The sequence below is a fragment of the Juglans regia genome, chromosome 12, assembly GCF_001411555.2.
Source record: "Juglans regia cultivar Chandler chromosome 12, Walnut 2.0, whole genome shotgun sequence".
Taxonomy (NCBI): Eukaryota; Viridiplantae; Streptophyta; class Magnoliopsida; order Fagales; family Juglandaceae; genus Juglans; species Juglans regia.
The window spans coordinates 30,650,760-30,671,059 of record NC_049912.1 but is presented as its reverse complement, the minus strand read 5'-3'; the positions used below and the strand labels follow the sequence as shown (position 1 = coordinate 30,671,059).

General features: G+C 38.2%; 5 protein-coding genes and 1 non-coding gene across 6 annotated transcripts; 5 read left to right on the top strand and 1 right to left on the bottom strand.

Moving 5' to 3' along the window:
* The first annotated feature begins 1,302 nt into the window (after positions 1–1,302).
* LOC108980683 (probable aquaporin PIP-type 7a) lies at positions 1,303–3,211 on the top strand. Its single transcript, XM_018951684.2, has 4 exons — positions 1,303–1,810; positions 2,014–2,312; positions 2,459–2,599; positions 2,740–3,211. The coding sequence occupies exons 1-4, from the start codon at positions 1,471–1,473 to the stop codon at positions 2,830–2,832; spliced, it is 873 nt and encodes a 290-aa protein (XP_018807229.1). The 5' UTR covers positions 1,303–1,470; the 3' UTR covers positions 2,833–3,211.
* TRNAK-CUU lies at positions 1,890–1,962 on the bottom strand. The gene has a single exon. It is a non-coding gene; the product is annotated as a tRNA-Lys (tRNA).
* Positions 3,212–7,078: 3,867 nt separating the features above from the next.
* On the top strand, positions 7,079–10,487 carry LOC108980687 (eukaryotic translation initiation factor 3 subunit F-like). Its single transcript, XM_018951691.2, has 6 exons — positions 7,079–7,461; positions 7,904–7,983; positions 8,507–8,736; positions 9,557–9,678; positions 9,753–9,866; positions 10,103–10,487. The coding sequence occupies exons 1-6, from the start codon at positions 7,240–7,242 to the stop codon at positions 10,190–10,192; spliced, it is 858 nt and encodes a 285-aa protein (XP_018807236.1). The 5' UTR covers positions 7,079–7,239; the 3' UTR covers positions 10,193–10,487.
* A 2,014-nt stretch (positions 10,488–12,501) lies between these two features.
* LOC118343932 (LRR receptor-like serine/threonine-protein kinase EFR) lies at positions 12,502–14,396 on the top strand. The gene has a single exon (XM_035683180.1). It carries the CDS (start codon positions 12,588–12,590, stop codon positions 14,223–14,225), a length of 1,638 nt encoding a protein of 545 aa, XP_035539073.1. The 5' UTR covers positions 12,502–12,587; the 3' UTR covers positions 14,226–14,396.
* A 2-nt stretch (positions 14,397–14,398) lies between these two features.
* On the top strand, positions 14,399–16,458 carry LOC108980681 (probable LRR receptor-like serine/threonine-protein kinase At3g47570; the record flags this gene model as incomplete). The annotated part of the gene is made up of 3 exons (XM_035683807.1): positions 14,399–15,287; positions 15,703–15,948; positions 16,169–16,458. Coding segments are annotated over 3 exons (1,425 nt in total), but the record flags the coding sequence as incomplete, so codon positions are not given.
* Positions 16,351–19,606, top strand: LOC108987517. Its single transcript, XM_035683181.1, has 2 exons — positions 16,351–18,552; positions 18,753–19,606. The coding sequence occupies exon 1, from the start codon at positions 16,546–16,548 to the stop codon at positions 18,121–18,123; it is 1,578 nt and encodes a 525-aa protein (XP_035539074.1). The 5' UTR covers positions 16,351–16,545; the 3' UTR covers positions 18,124–18,552; positions 18,753–19,606.
* The last annotated feature ends 694 nt before the right edge of the window (positions 19,607–20,300 follow it).

Here is a 20,300-nt window from a genome sequence, read left to right as displayed (position 1 = left end):
ACTATTATCATCTAAACAAAACTACTGCCAGCATGATTAATTTGCACTATGAACAAATTATGATGATTAGCTAGCTAGCTCCTACGTACACTGAGAGTACTCTCATATAAACGTACACAATATAATTAGAAGGCCAAGAATAATCACTAAAGGAAAACGATGATGAATCAATTATTCTTAGCCATGTTGAAATTATTAGGCGCCATCTGACCTCTAATAATTGAAACTACATGTTTGAGCAACCTTTAATCAACATGGGAACATAACACGTGTACCACGATCTCTTAAACCCGTAAACCAATCATGAATGGTTATGATAATGATTCTTGTTAACGTCGTGTTTCATATATCTTTAAGTCGGATTTCAACAACTCTCTATTTATTTTTTTTATAGATTTTTTATTGACTCGTTATACAGATCAATAAGAAAGAAATTCTCTTGTAATTTTCATCTATATTGAATAATTCATTTCTCATGATGACAAATTTACAGTAAAACTAAAGAAAAAAGAGGATTATATTATGATCTAACGTTAATCAGAGGGAGAAATCAAATATCTGCAATCTGCCCTTCTACTTCTAGCTAGGCTGATGAGAGCACTGAGCACACATACTTAGTCCCGAGTGAACTATATCATGACTGATATTGGATTAGTTAAATTAAAGTTACTTTTTCTCTCATGTGATTTGCTCATGAACTCGAATCAGATACATTTCAAATATCTAGAAAAAGCTTACATCCCTCACCTTAGTTTAGACTAGACTACTATTGTTGCACGTCTTTGAGTCTTTTATGTACTGAACTAGTGGTGGATCATCAGGCAGTTTTGGTAAGCCACGTGTCCAGGAAAACAGCAGGAGCCAAACGTGATGCGATGGCAGCAGATATGCAAGTCACAACCAGGGACCCGACGCATGGCCCAGGAACAGACTTTGGACTAAAACTATCAAGGGGAAACGAAATCCGCATTTTACTCGTTCATGCATTTTTAAGAAGATGGACGGTGGACTCATTCATATAAACTCACCACGTGTATGGACATGGTTGCGCCAACTTGGATAATTTTAACATGAAATTAGCTCTAAAGGAAGAAAATGATTGGTCGGCCACGAGAGAATTAAAAAAGAGTAATGTTAGAGAGAAGTCATTATAACAGTACATACTTTATATTCATTGCATGACTGCTTCTAGTTAATTGTTTCCAATACTCATTTAGAGAGATATGTAATCTAAATGATACCACATCATATATATATAAAAGAAATAATTTTAATAGTGACTTCTATCTATATTTATTCATTAAAAAAATAAATACAATTGAAAACACCTCTAGGTCCCGCATGCACCTTATCGTCTTATTGTATTGTGCCATGGTGCTTTTATATAATCCTACCACACCCACTCACCAGACTCATCGAGACAGATCAAACCATCGCGAGATCAGAGCTTAATTTGAAGTCGGAGCTGAAATGGAAGGTAAGGAAGAGGATGTTAGATTGGGGGCCAACAAGTTCCCGGAGAGGCAGCCGATCGGGACAGCAGCTCAGAGCCAGGATGATGCCAAGGACTACACTGAGCCACCGCCGGCGCCGCTGTTAATTGAGCCTGGGGAGCTGTGCTCTTGGTCCTTTTACAGGGCTGGGATCGCGGAGTTCATTGCGACTTTCCTGTTTCTGTACATCACAATTTTAACGGTGATGGGAGTTGTCAAGGCCCCCACTAAGTGCACAACAGTAGGCATTCAAGGGATCGCTTGGGCATTTGGCGGAATGATCTTCGCCCTCGTCTACTGCACCGCGGGCATCTCAGGTTTAACGCTATTCTAGTTTCATTTTTTCATTTTCTTTATTATTGTGGCAAGACGGCGGGAAAAAAAAAATTGAAGCGGCGCCCACCGTGGGGCTCGAACCCACGACCACAAGGTTAAGAGCCTTGCGCTCTACCGACTGAGCTAGACGGGCTCATATGAGGCCACTTGACCGACTTACCTACTTAACCTGTTTTGACGGCAGGTGGTCACATAAACCCAGCGGTGACGTTTGGGCTGTTTCTGGCGAGGAAGCTGTCGCTGACGAGGGCGGTGTTCTACATGGTGATGCAGTGCTTGGGAGCAATCTGTGGTGCAGGTGTTGTGAAGGGATTCGAGGGGAGCCGCCAGTACGGAAGGTTGAAAGGTGGGGCCAACTTTGTTGCCCCTGGTTACACCAAGGGTGATGGCCTTGGCGCTGAAATCGTTGGCACCTTCGTTCTTGTATACACTGTTTTCTCAGCCACTGATGCCAAGCGTAGCGCCAGAGACTCCCACGTTCCCGTAAGCAATATCCCTTAGCTCCCTGATCTTCCTCTCTCTCTCTCTCTCTCTCTCTCTCTCTCACAGTAAGATTGTTGTATGGTGATTCTTGTTCTTCTCTTTAATTCGTCGGTGATTGTTGGTGATGGTGTATGGTATTTGGTCAGATTTTGGCACCTCTACCAATTGGGTTCGCGGTGTTCTTGGTTCACTTGGCTACCATCCCCATAACTGGAACCGGTATTAACCCAGCTCGGAGTCTTGGTGCGGCAATCATCTTCGACAAGGACCTCGGTTGGGATGACCATGTAAACAACCCGGATTAATTTGTTCGGTCACTTTTATTTTATTTTTATTTTTTAAGAATCTAGCTATTACGTACAGGATCCATGTAGCGTTTCAACGTTCTGAACTTTCTCGTTTTTTCTTATTTATTTATTATGCGCAGTGGATTTTCTGGGTAGGACCATTCATTGGTGCAGCACTTGCAGCTCTATACCACCAGGTTGTGATTAGAGCCATGCCTTTCAAATCGAAGTGAAGTGTTACGCATGATCACGCAACTCGTGATGCTTTTATTTGCGGCCACTGACGTTGAAAGTTAAAGATCTTGCCGAGTCAGTCCAGTTACAGTACTTTCCCTGTTTTCTCCGTGTATGTGTACGTTCGTAAGATATGTAATACTACTACTAGCATGCTTCTTTTGAGGTCCCCCCGGTCCCTTCTTTCTCTTGTTTTTCCTTCCAAGGGGGGTTAATAGGTTATTATTGATGGGCCCCATTCATAGTGGGTGGGCTTTGTATTTCTAGCTGTGAATTAATTGTGTATCGACTAAGTGCGTACTGTTCTTTTTACCTTGAGAAAACAAAGAGAGTGCGTACTGTGCTTTTATCTATTTATTGAATATTTCAAGTTACAAAGTCCAAAACAGTACATTTTAGCTTACGCGTACATGTGAATCAGTTACGCTCAATTATATTTGAGAGGTTGAAAGGACATCTACCTGCTAGTTGCTACCACCTAATTAGCATGGTCCTTCTTCTGATCTGATCTACATCAAGTGTCATAAGTATTAGTTGACGAAACAAATAAACGAAATTTCAATAATTTTGATATTGCAAGTGCTTTTCTAATAATTTCAATAACATAATGTTAGAAATATTAAATCAAAGTATATAATATAAATGATATTATCTCATTAAAAATATTTTAAATTTAGTGTAGTTGTTTTACAAATTTTTTCGTTATCGTTATTGTTTATTCATAATCTCTTGTATCGATAGTAGAGTGTGCTATGTGATAAGATTAGAGTAATACTCACAAATTTCATAATCTAGATATTGGGACTAGAGATAACGATTTGAGAGAATTTATTTTTGTGATACAAGTAATCAATCCACAAGAAAGAATGGGCTATGCAAATAGTCTCTTTAAATATAACTTCTAACTGACCATTAAGGATCAACTATTAAGGCTCGTGAAATGGCTTGATAACTCCTAGAGAAGGTGAATGAATGCCCCATTATGAGTGCCACTTTCTTATACCTAATGAGCTGAAAATTTTATGTCATTTATAATTTTGGATGATCTCTATATTCTGAAATTTATAAATTAATGAAAAGTATTGAAAAACATAACAACTCGATCTACAGTCTCTACGTACAATTTAGAAATGAATTTTGGGATTAAATGCACAAACAAATAAAAAATAAACTTTGCCATGGCCTATGAATATGGTAAACTCAACCGTAGTTGAACGTAAGGACACTATAAGAAAATTGTTTATTTGTGATAATTAATTTTAACGAAATGAAAATTTATAATTAAAATTGATTGTGAATAATTTTTTGATTTTAATAATTTTATCACAAAAATTTATTTTTCTGGTAGTGAGACTCAGAAAGAATATGTTACATGTGGGTTGCAAATGCGCGTGCCATATTTGTGTCACGACAGAAACCATTCACGTACATATACATGCAATTATTGAGTCAGGTTACGTACCCTGCATAGCCCATAAACATACACGAAATTAAAAGCGATGTATAATAATCAAGTATATGCTATATATATGCCCATGGATTGTCTGCTGATAGTAATTGCCTCTTTCTGAATAGTGACGTCTAAAGATCCGAGTATTTCTGTTCCAAACTTTTATAAATACACAAGAGCATTGGTATTAGATTATGTAAATATAAATACAAAATTTGCATAATATGACATGATTTTGTATTTGGCTATTCTACTTCAAACTTATTTTCATATTGTATTATCTATATATTAGTCAAAATAATAATAAAATATTATAAATTTAATAATATTTGTTTTTTTTCAATTTTTTTTGTTCTATTAATTTTTTTTCATAGATTAAGAGCTATATAGAAATATTAATATTATACAATATAAGACTTGGATAAAGATGTGGATGGGTCCTGGAGTACAACAAATACAGTAAAACAAAAAAATAAGAAGAAAATCTGCAGTTGTTCATAAATTAGTTTAGTTCAAGCTCTCGGGTCTGCTCTTTCCATTATCAATCTCATTGCTACAACTAGCTATTATCAAGTTACATATTTTGATTGCAATTATCTTCCTTCCAAAACAGCTAGCTATTATCAAGCATAAAATTCAAGATCACATAACTGATATTCCTAAGTACAAGGACATGTAATATATATTCTCAAGCATGCTAATCCTAAGTACGAGGACATGTAATATATCTTATTTGTTCTCCTCTTTTATTGACAACTATGTATCTAATTGACTGCCACAATATATTTGACAACATATCATGATCATAATTTGCATCAATCATGAAACGAGAGTTGAAGGGCCTAAAGCGTTTAAGATCTATTGTTATTTGACTACAAATTATATTATACAATCCAAAACAAAAATTATTTCGACTAAAAAACTGAAGGGCCTAATATCTTATAGCAATTATTTGAAGGCAAAGGGCAAGCAGTTTAAGCTACATCCAGAATTAAATTTTCCAATCAAATTATGTTACAATCTGGATGCATATTAAGTTTCCCAAATTATGTATATGATCGATGTTTATTTCTCTCGTCATTTAAGGGATACCATCCATATGTCATGAAGGCAAGGGGAAATAGTATGAACATCGTGCTATATGTTCATCACTGACAAGAAACAGAGTTTTCATTTTATCGTGTAACATATGTGTCAATTTGTTGAATCTTTTATAAACAGAAAATAAAAGATTATGCAGCATGAAACTTCCAACTATCATTTGGGTCAACAAAAAAAGAAAAGAAAACACACATACTTACCACGGTTTGGTTTCCACGGCTTAAGTAGTCCGATTTTTTTGGAATCTTTTTATCATTTCCAAAAAAATCGGACTACTTAAAAACAAAGCAAAAGAATAAACATCTAAGAAAAAAAGAACTACACAAATCGAACTTGTGATAAATATGAACAGAAAGTTTGAAAAATAAAATCTAGCTCAGAGAGAGAGAGAGAGTAACCTTGGCAAGAATGATATCCAAAAGCTTCGTCCCTACTTTTGAATCTCCGATTTCGGTTCGAAAGCTTTTCACTAGAAAGAAATTCAACGTCTCTCTCAATATTGCATTTTTTATTTCAAGCTCAATTTCCTAACTTCTCTTTCACCCACTGGAATGAAAGAGAAAATGCACAAGGGCTTCAACGACTGGAGAGAAAATGCACAAAAATGAAATCCTAGGAGAAGAGAAAAGGAACAAAGATGAAATTGAGAGAATTTACTGGCTGGAGGAAGAAACCGAGGGAAGAAAAATAGTTAGTAGAATAGAGATGAAAAATCGAGGGAAGAAAGTGAGTGTTTAGACGAAAGAAATAGTTTTTAATTGTTTTGGATGAACTACAGTAGATGTTCAAATATGACTGCAAGAGATAGTTTACTGTAGCTGAAAGTCATCTTGTTTGCATTTGGATAATTCAATGCAATTCATTTTCATATTCTGTTAACCAAATTATCCATTTTATTTGCATTTGCATAATTCAATGCCAATGCTCTATGAATAGCTAAATAGAAATGAATATGATTTAGCAATCTTTTAATTGGTAGATGCTCAATAAAACAAGTTAATGGATATAATATCGAATTTAAACATGTTTAAAAGATAAATGATATTGCAAAATGCTAATTTGCCCCATGCTACTTTTGCTCATTCATTTTGACCGCTCATATACTTTATTTTTATTTAATAATTAATAAAGTGACTATTAATAACTTTGTGTATATTTAAAAAAAATATTGAAAGATGCTTAAAAAAATTTGAGAGAAAAAAAAAATTGCATTAGTAGTACGCCCAATGGTAAACACTAGGCGGACAAGTAGCACTATCCAATAATATTTTCATTGTGAAATATTATAGACATAAATGAATCACATAAAATTAAACTTATAAACTGATGTATTTTTAAATAATCCGTTAGATATATTTTACACGTATTACATTAAGCTACGTTATTTAAGAAGTTTATTTTTATGTAATTCGTTTATGGCTAAAGTATTTATATTTTCCATATCACACATTAATACAACATCTTTTTAATTTTTATTTATTCAAGAGGTAAATGTACATAATTATTTAACATAATTTAAATCCATAAATGCGTTTATAAAATGTAAGATAAAAAGTAGCATGCTTATAGACTGTTGAGTAATTTTTTCTTATAAAATTGTCAATGAATATGTACCCACTTTGGTTCTGAACTTGTATGAAAATTGCGGGCCGCTTTTAAAGAGGCCTATTTGTCTCCGCCCAACCTCGTAATATACAAAGGTCTAAGGCCCGTTGTAACAGAGCTCTTGCCAATCAATTATAATCGAACAAAAAGTCCATCCATCTTCCCCTCCGAGAAAACCCTAGCTCTTGCCGTGCGCCACTTCACACGCTGTCTCTGTGCCCAACCGAACCAGTACAATTCCGAGTAGATCATGGCGGCGAATGAGCACACTGTGTTGCAATTTACATCGTCCTCTGCGAGCTTGTCTGCGAGGGTTCACCCTCTAGTCATCTTCAACATCTGCGATTGCTACGTAAGACGCCCTGACCAAGCCGAGCGCGTCATTGGCACTCTCCTTGGCTCCATCTCGCCCGACGGAACCGTTGAGATCCGTAACTCATATGCTGTCCCTCACAGCGAGTCCTCGGGCCAGGTCCTCCTCGCTCCCTTTCAAATTCTCATCAATCCTCGCATCATTATAACTTTTCTTTTGGATCGTAAGATTTGTTGAATGCTAATTGTTGGCGTTGCCCTGTGATATTTTGGGTTGCCGTGAAAAAAGGTCGAAAGTTAAAAAATGCTGAAAACTTTGGGATGTTAGGTTTTAATCATTTGGGATATGAGTTTGGCTAATGATATGAGATTTTCGGGTTTTAGAAATTGAATTATTGTTAGATATTGATAGTGCTTTTTTACTTCGGTTTATAAATTTTATTATCAAGGTAAATATGCAAATTCAGTGTCTCAATGTCTCGTACACTTTTATCGTGTGCTTGTGAGTTGTGATAGCTGCCGTCAATGGCACTATTCGTCAATAAAATTCATATTTACTGATATCTCGCTGGCTTTTCCTTTATTGTTTATTGTAATTGCAGGTTGCTTTGGATATCGAGTATCATCACAATATGTTAGTATCCCACCAAAAAGTGAATCCAAAAGAAGTCATCGTTGGATGGTATATCTCATGTCACTTCTTCAACCTTTTAAGTTAGTTATCGCTATTCCTCTAAACAAAGCATTTCGATAGCGCTGATTGTATTGATAGTCATATAGTTGGTGTTTTCAAATTGTTATGCTGCACAATAAAACATGCACACTGAAATACGCTTGGTGTAATTGTAATCTTTTCAATTGGCCAGAGTTGCGCATAATTAGAAGATTGGGAAATGTATTTGAACTCTTATGATGTTTCTGGCTCCTAACTTCTATAGTGATTGAGTTTAAATAAAACAAAAATTGGAGGGCTGTCCGGGCAAAGATATATATAGGGAACTTTGTTTGCAATGAATGTGAACAATTAATCAAAAAGGAAAATGAAGTCAACGTTCGAACTATTTGTTAAAAAGAAAAATAAAGAATGAATATAAACTAAGCTTGCTTGGCCACTCATTGGTTTATGTTGGGGTTAATTTGTAAGGTGTTCTGGATTTGTATGAGATGGTTTTAATGTTTTTTTGTACATCTATGAATATATGCAGGTATTCAACTGGTCTTGGAGTTACCGGCGGTAGTGCACTGATTCATGAATTTTATTCTAGCGAAGTTCCCAACCCTGTTCATTTGACTGTCGATACAGGATTCAGGAATGGACAGGGCACGATAAAAGCTTATGTTTCTTTCAATTTGTCACTTGGAGACCGACAGCTTGCAGCACAATTTCAGGAAATTCCTCTGGATCTTCGTATGGTTGAAGCTGAACGAGTTGGATGTAAGAAAACCTAAAGTTCCTCATTTCTTGTAGAATTGTTTATAACACAGACTTATATCTGCAGCAAAACCTTCTGGTGACGATGAATTTATCTTTCTTTCTTTTTTCCTGTTAAATGTCTTACCTCTAACAGAATGGAATTGTAGGCACATATAAAGACGAAGGATCCATGCTTGTCCCTTTTTTAGTCTACTAACAGACTAACAATTGATTTGTTATCCTCGACATATTTTCAAAAGCTTCTCTGACGCAAGCAACTTTCTGAAGTCCTTGGCTTATAGATTTCGAAATGTCTCAAATTCAGAAGGATTTCATGCTTTACGGATTTACTAAAAATTAATTTTCACCACTCAATTATATTCTACAATATGTTTAACCGTCAGTAAGGATTAGTTTATCTTTGATCTCGATCTGACTTAAACTGCTTTGCATGAACAATACACTCTGTCTTTGTTAATGTACAATTCAATGCACATGAAATTAGTTAAGAGCTTTAGGCAGTCGTTGGGCCTCGAAAATGTCTATATAAGAACTATCAGATAGAAAAAAAAAGCTTTAGTTAATTTTTTAGAACTACTTAAATCGGTGTGGCACAAAATATTATGGCATTTACATAAAAAATCCCTGTCGATTACCTTTGCCGTGTGGTTTTGCACATTTTGTCGTCTGAACTAGTTCTGCTTTTATCGGTTACAAGTCTAATCTTTTTTCCTCGCAATGTGTTGGTTAAATCCAGTTTTTTCTTGTGACTTATATGTGTGATTGATTAGATTTGTAATCTCGATTCAAGTCTGACGGAGAATAAATTTCCTGACGACAGTTGATATACTAAAGACGACTGTGGTTGACAAACTCCCAAATGATTTAGAAGGGATGGAAGCGTCAATGGAAAGGCTCTTAGCTCTTCTTGATGATGTCTACAAATATGTTGACAGTGTTGTGGTAATGTAGCAATATCTTCTCAATTAATGCTCACATGCTTTTTGTTTGATATTAGAGATGTATTTGTCTTTCAGGAAGGGCGTGTTCCTCCAGATAACAACATAGGGAGATTTATTTCAGAGACTGTTTCATCCCTTCCCAAGTTGTCACCATCAGCTCTTGATAAACTTGTAAATAACAGCGTACAGGTAACTGAAAGTTTTGGGTTATTTAGTTGCTAGAAGTCAATGAACTAAACGACATCCAAGTGGGTCGTTCCCATGAACTCTATGTCCACTCCTTACCAAATAACATGTTTTTGATATATTTGAGATGGTTATTCCCGTTGTTAGGTGTTTGTTTCCTATGATTACCTGTAATAACCGATTGCCAAAAGTGGCTGTTATTCTGAAGTTAAATTTGTACATTTTCTTTTGCCGTACAGGACAATTTGCTTTTGCTATATTTGTCAAGCATCATCAGGACGCAGCTCAGCTTAGCCGAAAAGTTGAACACGGCTGCTCAGATTCTGTAATGCCGATTCAGTGGAAGGGGAATCCACTCACCAAGACAATTTAATTTACCGAAGTGATCTATCTCCAAGTTTGAGGAATGCTAACATTTTATTTAGAGGCAGTTGTAATATTTTTGCATGATTTTAAATATGGTTGGGTGTTCTCAATTTGAAGGAAGAAGAGTGCTTTGTAGCTGTTCAATTGGTTTCCTATAAGCCAGTTATGTTTGGAGCAAATTTTTGTGGTCGGTGTGAGATACTCTCATCTCTAATGGTCCACAAAATTATGAGAAAAGCTGCCGTAGATTTTCTTCTATATTTCTTTACCTGAATTTTTTTGCATGGTAGGAAGTATCTTACTTATACTTATAGTCAATGTGGATGGGAAAGTTATGAGAGCGAGATCATCTTTTACCGGTTCCACAACCATAAAGGCTATGGAAAGGCAGAGGCGCCGCAGGGCATCCAGTGATAAAAAAAGGATTTGATCCATCGCAACAAGATCTCTGCTGCAAAACGTGCGTTTTAGGATCTAAGAAGACACAGTTTCACTCTTTTCAAGAGCTAGGACAGTCTTAACTTGTGCTTGGGTAGAGAGTCTCAACTTTTCCCTCTAATTTCCTTTGGTATCATGAGTTTGACCAGAAACCGACACTGGACAGTTAAATTTCGTACAAATCTTTTATAAAAAAGTAAATTTTATTAATTTTTCTTCGTAGGGTTCATGTTATTATAAAAAATTTGTACATTTATGACTAGGATTTACATTACTCTCTTTTAATACAAAATGGTGAACGAAATGGAGCGACCAACTTCGTTTTTATTTTTGTTTTTTGTTTTTTTCGTTTGAATGTGTTAAGAGCATCTGGCATGGGGCTCTCATCCGTGCTCCTTGCCTAAATATTGGAGAGCGATTTTAACTTGGAAATAAAAAAGAAGCTCAAATCGGCTCCCTATTTTAGGGAATAAGTTTGGGTTTTGAACGGTGACTTCCTATAGTTCCATACCCAAAAGTAACTCCTCTTTTCCACGTTCTTATCTTTCCCGTTCTATACAACAGGCGACGCCTACCATAGACACCCAATATCTTTTAATTTGACAAAAATGTTAATTTGACCATTTGGAAAAAGTCAAAATTAAAAAAAAAAAAAAAATACTTTAACTACAAAAAATTTCATAAAAATAAACTTACAAACTGATGTAATTTGATTTTATGTTAGATTATAAAGTTACTTTTATTATAAAATAGATATAACGAATTGCATGAAAATACATCAGTTTATAAGTTTATTTTGTACAATCTATTTGTATAAGTTCTCTTTTAAAAATATTATTATTACAAAAACACAAATCTACAATCTATTTGTATCACTTCTCTTTTAAGAATATTATTGTTACAAAAACACAAATCTTGTAAACAATACGGCTTGTGAGTTGCGAGAAACAAATAGGGAAATGATTGAATAGTTAAAAATGTAAAAATATGAGTTAAAATAATAATAAATAAAGAATATAAAAATATTATTTTAATAATATATAAAAAAAAAGAATAGTGAGTGTGACGTAACACATTTTGAAAAGATGGATAGTTAAAATAGAAAAATATAGTTTTTTTATTTATTAAAATTTAGGAGAAATTATGGTCATCCCAATGTGTGAATGCGGATATCTCCCTTCTTTCCATTTTGGACTGATTGGTTCCTGAGAAAGGGACTGCTGTGAAGACCGTTGACGAAGCAGACCATAACTTTTTTGGTCGTGCAACTAATTATGGGCACCAACTAAAAGAGGCTCGGATTAATGTAGAGTACAATACACGCCGAGTAAAAAGGAATACGAATAATAATAATAAAAAAATAGAAAAGCAAAACATAAATAGAAGTTAGAAATTATCCATATTTGCATTGATGATTTTATTTAAAAAGATTAATTTAATTTTTGTCCGTAGTTTTTTGAAGTTTATTCAGAAGATTTTTTTTTGTCGGTAAATGATTAAATGAATATTTTTTAAGAGATAAAAAAATGTTTTATTAGATTTAGACCCAAAAAGTCGTCAAAATTCTTTGAAAGATTTAAATGGTGTTGGGCTTGATAACGATGATAAAAAAGACCACGATTCTACGCCCTATATGACCCCTCTTGTTTGTGGAAGATCGTGTTGGTGAAGAAAGGCGTGTCCGCAACGTATTGACCACGAACGAACATTAATCGCAACGTATTGATCACGAACGAACATTATGGGACGGACCAACTATCTCCATGCTTGATGCGAAACCAGGACTAGAGGATCGGTCGTGGCCGTGATCAGTACGGTCTCACTTACTTTTAAGGCTACCTAAAACAAATATCCTGCTGATCTCCCCAGCTCAGCTCGCACAAAAAATTGCTTCTCGGCTGCTGGCAAAGATCTCCAAAAATGGAGCTTCGAAACCGCAAATTTCCTGTGATTCTTATTTTTTCTTTAAGCCTATTATGCTTACAACAAAGTAGCAGTACTATTGCAGGCGCTCCTTCATATGAGACTGATCGTTTGGCTTTGCTCAAATTCAAGGAATCACTAAGCAACGACCCACACGACATCTTGAGGTCCTGGAATAATAATAATGCTTCTGTCAACAACTTGTGCAACTGGCATGGAGTTACATGCGGCCGCAAGCACCAGAGGGTCATTGCCTTGGACCTTCAAGGCTATGCCTTGCGCGGCTCCATATCATCCTTCATTGGCAACCTCAGCTTTCTTAGGCTCGTCAACCTCCAAGACAACTTCTTATCCGGTGAAATTCCACAAGAAGTTACTCGCTTGTTCCGACTGCAACAGCTCATTCTTGCTAACAACTCCTTGGTGGGGGAAATTCCTAGCAACTTGACCCACTGTTCTGAACTCAGATTCATTAGTTTCCTAAGGAATAAACTTACTGGGAATATTCCTGTTGGGCTGGGCTCTTTTGAGAAGCTGGAATATCTTTACCTTGCAGTGAATAATCTGACCGGAGGCATCCCAGCTTCTTTGGGAAATGTTTCTTCACTCCAAGTACTATCCTTGGGGATTAATAATTTCGTGGGAAATATTCCAGATGAAATTGGTCGTCTGAACAACTTATATTTCTTTGAAGTTATAGACAATGATCTGTCTGGTACGGTGCCCTACTCCCTTTTCAATTTATCGACTTTGACCACCTTCTCGATTGGAATTAACCAACTACATGGCACCCTTCCAGCCAACATAGGCATCACTCTCCCTAATCTCCAATTTTTGTCCGTCTCTAAAAACAAGCTCTCTGGTCCTATCCCTGTTTCACTACCCAATGCTTCTCAGCTTGGTCTTCTTGCTCTCGGCCAAAACAATTTTGTGGGACAAGTTCCAAATGATCTGGGAAGCCTATTGGATCTATATTGGCTAAGCATTGCTGAGAATAATCTTGGAAGTAATTCAGCCAAGGACTTGAATTTCTTAGCTTCTTTGGGAAACTGCACCAAATTGAAGACGCTTTATTTTCAAAAAAATAACTTTGGAGGTAATTTGCCAAACTCCATAGGAAATTTGTCGCAACTCCTGCAGATACTAATTCTTGATGGCAATCAAATATCAGGAATTGTTCCTGCACCCTTAGAGAATCTCATCAACTTAACTGTCCTATCCTTGGCTCACAACCTCTTTACTGGCATCATTCCAACTTATTTTGGGAAGTTTCAAAATCTGGAAGCATTGGATTTGGATGGGAACAGATTCTCGGGAAAGATAGACTCCTCGCTAGGTAACCTCACTCAATTGGTCAAACTTTTCATGTCACAGAACAAATTGGAAGGAAGCATTCCATCAAGTTTTGGAAAAGCCAAGAGTTTGCAGGAGTTGGACATTTCTCAAAATAACCTTACTGGAGCCATATCCAAAGGCACTCTTTCATCCCAGTTGCGGGTACTCAATTTATCATGTAACTCATTGTCCGGCACCCTACGGCCGGAGGAAGTAGGGGGTTTAAGGAGTATTTATCTGCTGGATGTCTCCAACAACAATTTTTCCGGTGAGATTCCTATAACCATTGGGATTGCTTAAGCCTGGAATCCCTTTACCTTCACCATAACTCATTTCAAGGTAATTTACCTGTGTCTTTGACTGCCTTAGTAGAGCTCGAGTATTTAGATCTTTCTGCAAACAACTTGTCCGGACTAATTCCTAAAGATCTACAGAAAATTTCTTTGCTGCGATATTTGAATCTTTCTTTTAATAGTTTGGAGGGTGAGGTGCCCACGGAAGGAGTCTTTCGTAATGCAACCGCAGTATCAGTGACGAGAAATAAAAAGCTTTGTGGGGGTATCCCGGAACTGAAACTGCAAGCATGCGACAACAAAGTTAAAAAGAGGGGGAAATCCCGTGCTTCTAGAATAATCATAATTCTTAGCGGGGTTTTAGGTTTCATTTTCTTTTCGTCCATTTTGGTACTGTATAAGAGGAAAAAATCAGAAAAGAAATCATCTTCCATACTTCCCAAAACTGACCTGCTTTCGAAGGTGTCGTACATGGAACTCTATCAGGTGACTGGCGGATTCTCTCCCAGCAATTTAATTGGATCCGGCAGTTTCGGTTCGGTGTACAAAGGAGTACTTATGGGTCAAGAAGAAAGGTCGACAGTCGTTGCTGTCAAAGTCTTGAACCTTCAACAAAAGGGAGCTTCCAAGAGTTTCATGGCCGAATGCAATGCATTGAGGAATATACGGCATCGGAATCTCGTGAAGATCTTGACATGTTGTTCTAGCATAGACTACAATGGTAATGAGTTCAAAGCTCTTGTTTTTGAATTCATGCCTAATGGAAGTTTGGAGAAGTGGTTGTATCCAGAAAGAGGCAATCATGAAAATGAATCAAGAAATTTGAATCTTCTTGAAAGACTGAATATTGTAATGGATGTCGCTTCTGCACTGCACTATCTTCATGACCACAGTGAACCGCCTATTATTCATTGCGATTTAAAGCCAAGCAATGTTCTTCTTGACACTGACATGACTGCGCATGTAAGTGATTTTGGTTTGGCGAGGCTCCTCTCAACAGCCGATGATGTTTCTCAAAATCAAACCAGCACAATTGGAATAAAAGGATCTATTGGTTACTCTGCTCCAGGTAATTATTTTAATCACAATTTAATTTGCTCCAGATTTGACTGAGACTATTAAGCCTGCAGGGAAAACGATTGAGTTAGAACTATTTTACAACACTACGTATATTACTTTTTATATACTTTTTATTACTATTCAATATTCTATAATTATTTTTTACTATTATTCATAAAATACCTAAAAATAACTCACTACCTAAACGTAATCTAGTGTAGGAGCGTGATCGTATTGATTAACAGGAAAATGAGTTGTAAAATAGTTATAAATGACCGCATGCATGATTGATCCAGATCATTGTCTTTCTTTACTTTTCCATGTCACATGTATCATATAATCAAGAATTATAATTTTGAAGCACCTATTAAGTAGCTACAAGAAATTAACTCTATGCATATTTAAGTGAAATATTTGAACTGTAGAGTACGGACAGTGTGGAGAGGCATCGACGCAGGGAGATGTCTATAGCTTCGGGATATTTGTATTGGAGATATTCACGGGAAAGAGACCCATTGACAGCATGTTTCAAGACATTTTCAACCTCCATAACTATGTTAAGATGGCGTTACCGGAAAGATTTGTGCAGATTGTGGATCCAAAACTTCTCAAAACTAGAGATTTAAATGAAATAGAAACTGTAACCGAGGAAGAAGATGTTATTATTAAATGTAGGCAATTTCTCATGTTCTTCCATCTCGATATTATACCATGCACGTGAGGAGAGAGAAACGCTCTGTACATCAATACGCCCGTTGAGGAGAGAGGATCCGTTGAGGAAAGAGACTCCCGATCGCCGCCCCTGTCCGGCGAGTGGCGGCTCACCGCTGGCACAGAAAGACTCGCCCAGCTCAGGCGACCTCTCCGTGGGTCTTCCGGCGCTTTGATCAGCCTCCCCCCAGTACGTTACGCCCGTTGAGGAGAGAGGAACCGTTGAGGAGAGAGTATCCCGATCGCCGCCCCTGTCCGGCGAGTGGCGGCTCACCGCCGACACAGAAAGACTCGCCCGGCTTAGGCGACCCCGCCGTGGGTCTTCCGGCGCGTTGACCACCCCCCAGTCCGATCACAGTTCTCCCTCACCGATCTCTGTCCGGCGCGTGGCTGCGCACCGCCGCTTCAGACCGCCTCGCCGGGCTCAGGCGCCCTCGCCGAGGGTCCTCTGGCACGCTGATCGGCTCTAAACTCCGGGCTATGGCCAGTGACTGAACAGCAAGCCACTGCTCGTGCAAGGAACTGCTCGTGCTGGAACCGTTCGTGGGAGGGGCTACATGGCGGACGTAGAGCCACCGGTGGCAGGTCGCCGCACCTTTGCTGATGTCTTCGCAGCACCTCAACCATTGCCTGAAGTGGAGGTTGTGCTTAGGCCACCGAAGATAATAGAAGGGGAAATATGCTTTATTTTCTCTGCAGAGGAAACAGAGGCCACTGCAAGGCCATTTCGATTTTCCATTGTTCTGAAGTTCCTCCGTCAGAGACCCTCACTTGACTCTATAAGGTCTTTCATCCGTAGTCGATGGGGTTTATCCTGCTGTCCTGTAGTCTCGGCAATGCAAAATTCTAGAAATGTGTTCATCAGGATGTCGAAAGAAGAGGATTTTAACAAAGCTCTGTCCAGAGAGTCATGTGAGATCAATGGCGTCTGCTATAGGCCTTTTGCATGGTCTCCAGATTACACAGAGGAATATGAGTCACCATGCGTGCCTGTGTGGGTTTTCTTGCCTGGACTCCCCCCGCACTTTTACCATGCTTCGGTATTAAAAATGATAACGGCGCCGATTGGAAAGTTCATTCGGAGAGACAACCCGACCACATGCGCTACAAGAACTGATGGAGCAAGGATTTGTTTAGAGGTCGATGCCTCCCGAGATCCAATTACTCACTTCTGGCTTGGATGTCCAGGACTACCTCACAGCAGGAGACAAGAAGTGGTCTATGAAACATTACCTGCTTACTGCTGCAATTGCCACCAACAGGGCCATAATTCTAAGACATGCCGCATTGGTAAAGACCATACCAAGAAAGGGACTGGGAACCAAGTCTGGGTCAAGAAAGGATCTTCAGCAGAATCCAAGACAGAACTAGAAGTTGGGAAAAATCAGATGGATGAGAATGAAGCAGGAGGGTCTTCGAAAAATGAGAATAATACAGACAATGGAACAGGGGGCCAACTAGTTTTTCAGGAGAAGGGAGGCGAACAAGAAAAAGTGCAGCATGCCACACACAACCTGCATGAAGTAGAAGAAGAAGAAGAAGAAAGTAGCGAGCTTAAAGGGGCGAATAGAGTTAATAACCAGGAGTGTAGTGGAACAACAGGGCACACTGTAGCTACAGATCAAGGTCAGGACAGCGTTGTGGTCCAATTGAATGATGATCTACCAGAGAAGTTTCCTGCCCCCTCCACACAATCAATAGAAGAGCAAGTTGTTGAGGACATAGGGAAAGTTTTAATTGAGCAAGAGAGCCTGCAAATCGTTAAATCTACATATCCCCTACCAGACCCACAAGAGGTTAGCACAGAAGCCATTAATCCAGTTGTGAGCGAAGTCACTGAGTCGGGCGAAGAATGGGAGAATCCTCTGATAAGCCTAAAGAGGAAATCGAAGAAGAAAAAGGCAAGATCCTTAGCAGTCAGTGTTAATGAGACGTTTATGGTTGCGCATGAAGAGGAAAGAAGGGATGAGATACTATTTTCCCATTCTGATCACGAGAGTGAGAGAGACAAAATCAAGGATGATATGCGCAAGGAATACTGCACAGACTCTGAGGGCTCCAACAACCCCAGAAAAACAGGCCAGAAAAGGGGCGCTACCAGAGTGGTAATTCGTCCTTCCAAATTTAAATTATGATCAGTCCTATTATTTTTTGGAATATTAGAGGAGTAGGCACTTCTTATAGGAGGTTGAGGAAAATTATTAAGCAATTTAGCCCTAATATCATAGCTTTAGCTGAGCCCTTTTTGTTAGAGGATAGAATCCCGTCATTCTTAGGAAGATTTAGTTGCAATTGTTTTGTCACAAATGAGGTGCATGGTGGTAAAATTTGGTTGATGTGGAATTCACTGGTTTCGATACAGTGGGTGGCGGGGTCTAATCAGTTTATTACTGTGAAAGTAGAGGAGAATGGTCATACGTTTCTACTATCTATTATATATGCAAAGTGCAACCGTAATGATAGAAGAGAGCTTTGGGCGGATTTGGAAAATATGGGGACTGCCAGAATTCCTTGGGTTCTCTGTGGGGACTTTAATATCATTAAGGACGAATCAGAAAGAAGAGGTGGGCGTCCTCGTCCTTTTGTAGCCATGGAAGAATTCAACCAGTGCATTCAAACCTGTGGTCTTTTAGAGATGTGCTCCAAAGGCCCGAATATGACCTGGTGCAATGGTCAAGGGGGTCAAGCGCGCAGTTGGGCCAGGTTAGACAGATGTTTTATTGATACTAATTTTCTTAATTCTTTTCCTAATGTGTCTTACCAGGTTTTGGCGCGCTCTACTTCGGATCACTCCCCGTTGGTTATTCAAATGGGGGAGAACTTATTCAGGTATGGTCCTAGTCCTTTCCGCTTTCAATATATGTGGACTGATCATTTGGATTTCTATAGTTTTGTGGATGGAGTGTGGAAACGTGAGGGCCTAGGGCACGGTTTAATCAACCTTTCCTCTAAATTAAAAAGGGTTAAGGTGGCTTTAAAAGAGTGGAATAAGAGTGTTTTTGGTAGGACTAACATCATAATCAAGGGTCTAGAGGCTCGTATTGATTATCTGGAAAGCCGTCTTCAAGTCTCTTTTAATGCCGAGGACGACTCTGACCTATTAGCATCCAAGTTGGAACTTTCAACTTGGTTGGGTAGAGAGGACACTAGGCTTGCTCATATGGCAAAGAAAAACTGGTTGAAAGATGGGGACCAGAACTCTAAATTCTTTCATGCTTTCTTAAAGGCCAAACTGCATAAAAGAGTTCAGGAGATGAGTATGTCAGATGGTAGGGTCTTACAGTCCCCTCTTGACATTCATACAGCTGCTGTTGATCATTTTCAGGAATTTCTGGGTCAGAGTAGTTCTCGTGTTCTTCCGAATTTGAGTGACTTGATCTCTCCCATTATTACTAATGAGGATAACTTGACTATTGGTAGAGATCCTTCCATAGAGGAAGTAAAGGATGCTCTATTCTCTATTCCCATTGATAGTAGCCCAGGGCCAGATGGTTTTGGATCAGGTTTTTTCAGAGTTTGTTGGGACTTGGTTAAAGATGATCTCCTTTCAGCCATTGTTGAATTTTTTCATAGCCATATGCTCCCAAAAAATTTCACTGCATCTTATATTGTGCTAATTCCGAAGGTGGATAAGCCCTCTGGCTTTGATAACTTTCGGCCCATTAGCCTTTGCTCCGTGGTATACAAAATTTGTTCAAAAATCATTGTGGCTCGTATGACTAGTTTGCTCCCTAGAATGATATCGAAGGAGCAAGGGGCTTTTATTCCAGGCCGCAGTATCTTTGAGAATATCAGCTTAACTCAGGAAATGGTCCACTCTATTCATAGGAAATCCATTGGGGGCAATGTTCTGGTTAAGCTTGACATGTCTAAGGCTTATGATCGAGTAGACTGGAATTTTTTATTACATGTTCTGTTTAGCTTTGGGTTCTCTCCTAATGTTTGTGACCTGATTAACTCTTGTATATCCTCACCGTGGTACTCTGTCATGATGAATGGGACCCCCATGGGTTTCTTTAAGGGAAAGCGAGGCCTAAGGCAAGGTGACCCCTTATCGCCTTACCTTTTCATAATAATGCAAGAGGTGTTCTCTCGTCTCCTTAAGAATTCCTTTGAGACAGGTAAAATTGGTCAATTTGTTCAAGCTAGAGGGACCCCGATTATCTCTCACCTTATGTATGCAGATGATATAGTTATCTTTGCAAATGGTGGAAAAAGAAGTATGAGAGCTTTGATGGAAGTTTTGAACAAATATGAGGAGTGGACTGGTCAAGTGCTCAGTAAAGAGAAGAGTGCTATTTTTTTCTCTAAG

Bases quoted from the DNA above. Each gene is read 5' to 3' on its own strand.
- LOC108980683 (XM_018951684.2), top strand. From the start codon at position 1,471: ATGGAAGGTAAGGAAGAGGATGTTAGATTGGGGGCCAACAAGTTCCCG. The intron at 2,313-2,458 runs GTAAGCAATATC...GTATTTGGTCAG, and splicing joins CCAGAGACTCCCACGTTCCC to ATTTTGGCACCTCTACCAAT. The intron at 2,600-2,739 runs GTAAACAACCCG...TATTATGCGCAG, and splicing joins ACCTCGGTTGGGATGACCAT to TGGATTTTCTGGGTAGGACC.
- LOC108980687 (XM_018951691.2), top strand. From the start codon at position 7,240: ATGGCGGCGAATGAGCACACTGTGTTGCAATTTACATCGTCCTCTGCG. The intron at 8,737-9,556 runs GTAAGAAAACCT...TCCTGACGACAG, and splicing joins TGAAGCTGAACGAGTTGGAT to TTGATATACTAAAGACGACT. The intron at 9,679-9,752 runs GTAATGTAGCAA...TTTGTCTTTCAG, and splicing joins AATATGTTGACAGTGTTGTG to GAAGGGCGTGTTCCTCCAGA.
- LOC118343932 (XM_035683180.1), top strand. From the start codon at position 12,588: ATGGAGCTTCGAAACCGCAAATTTCCTGTGATTCTTATTTTTTCTTTA.
- LOC108987517 (XM_035683181.1), top strand. From the start codon at position 16,546: ATGGCGGACGTAGAGCCACCGGTGGCAGGTCGCCGCACCTTTGCTGAT.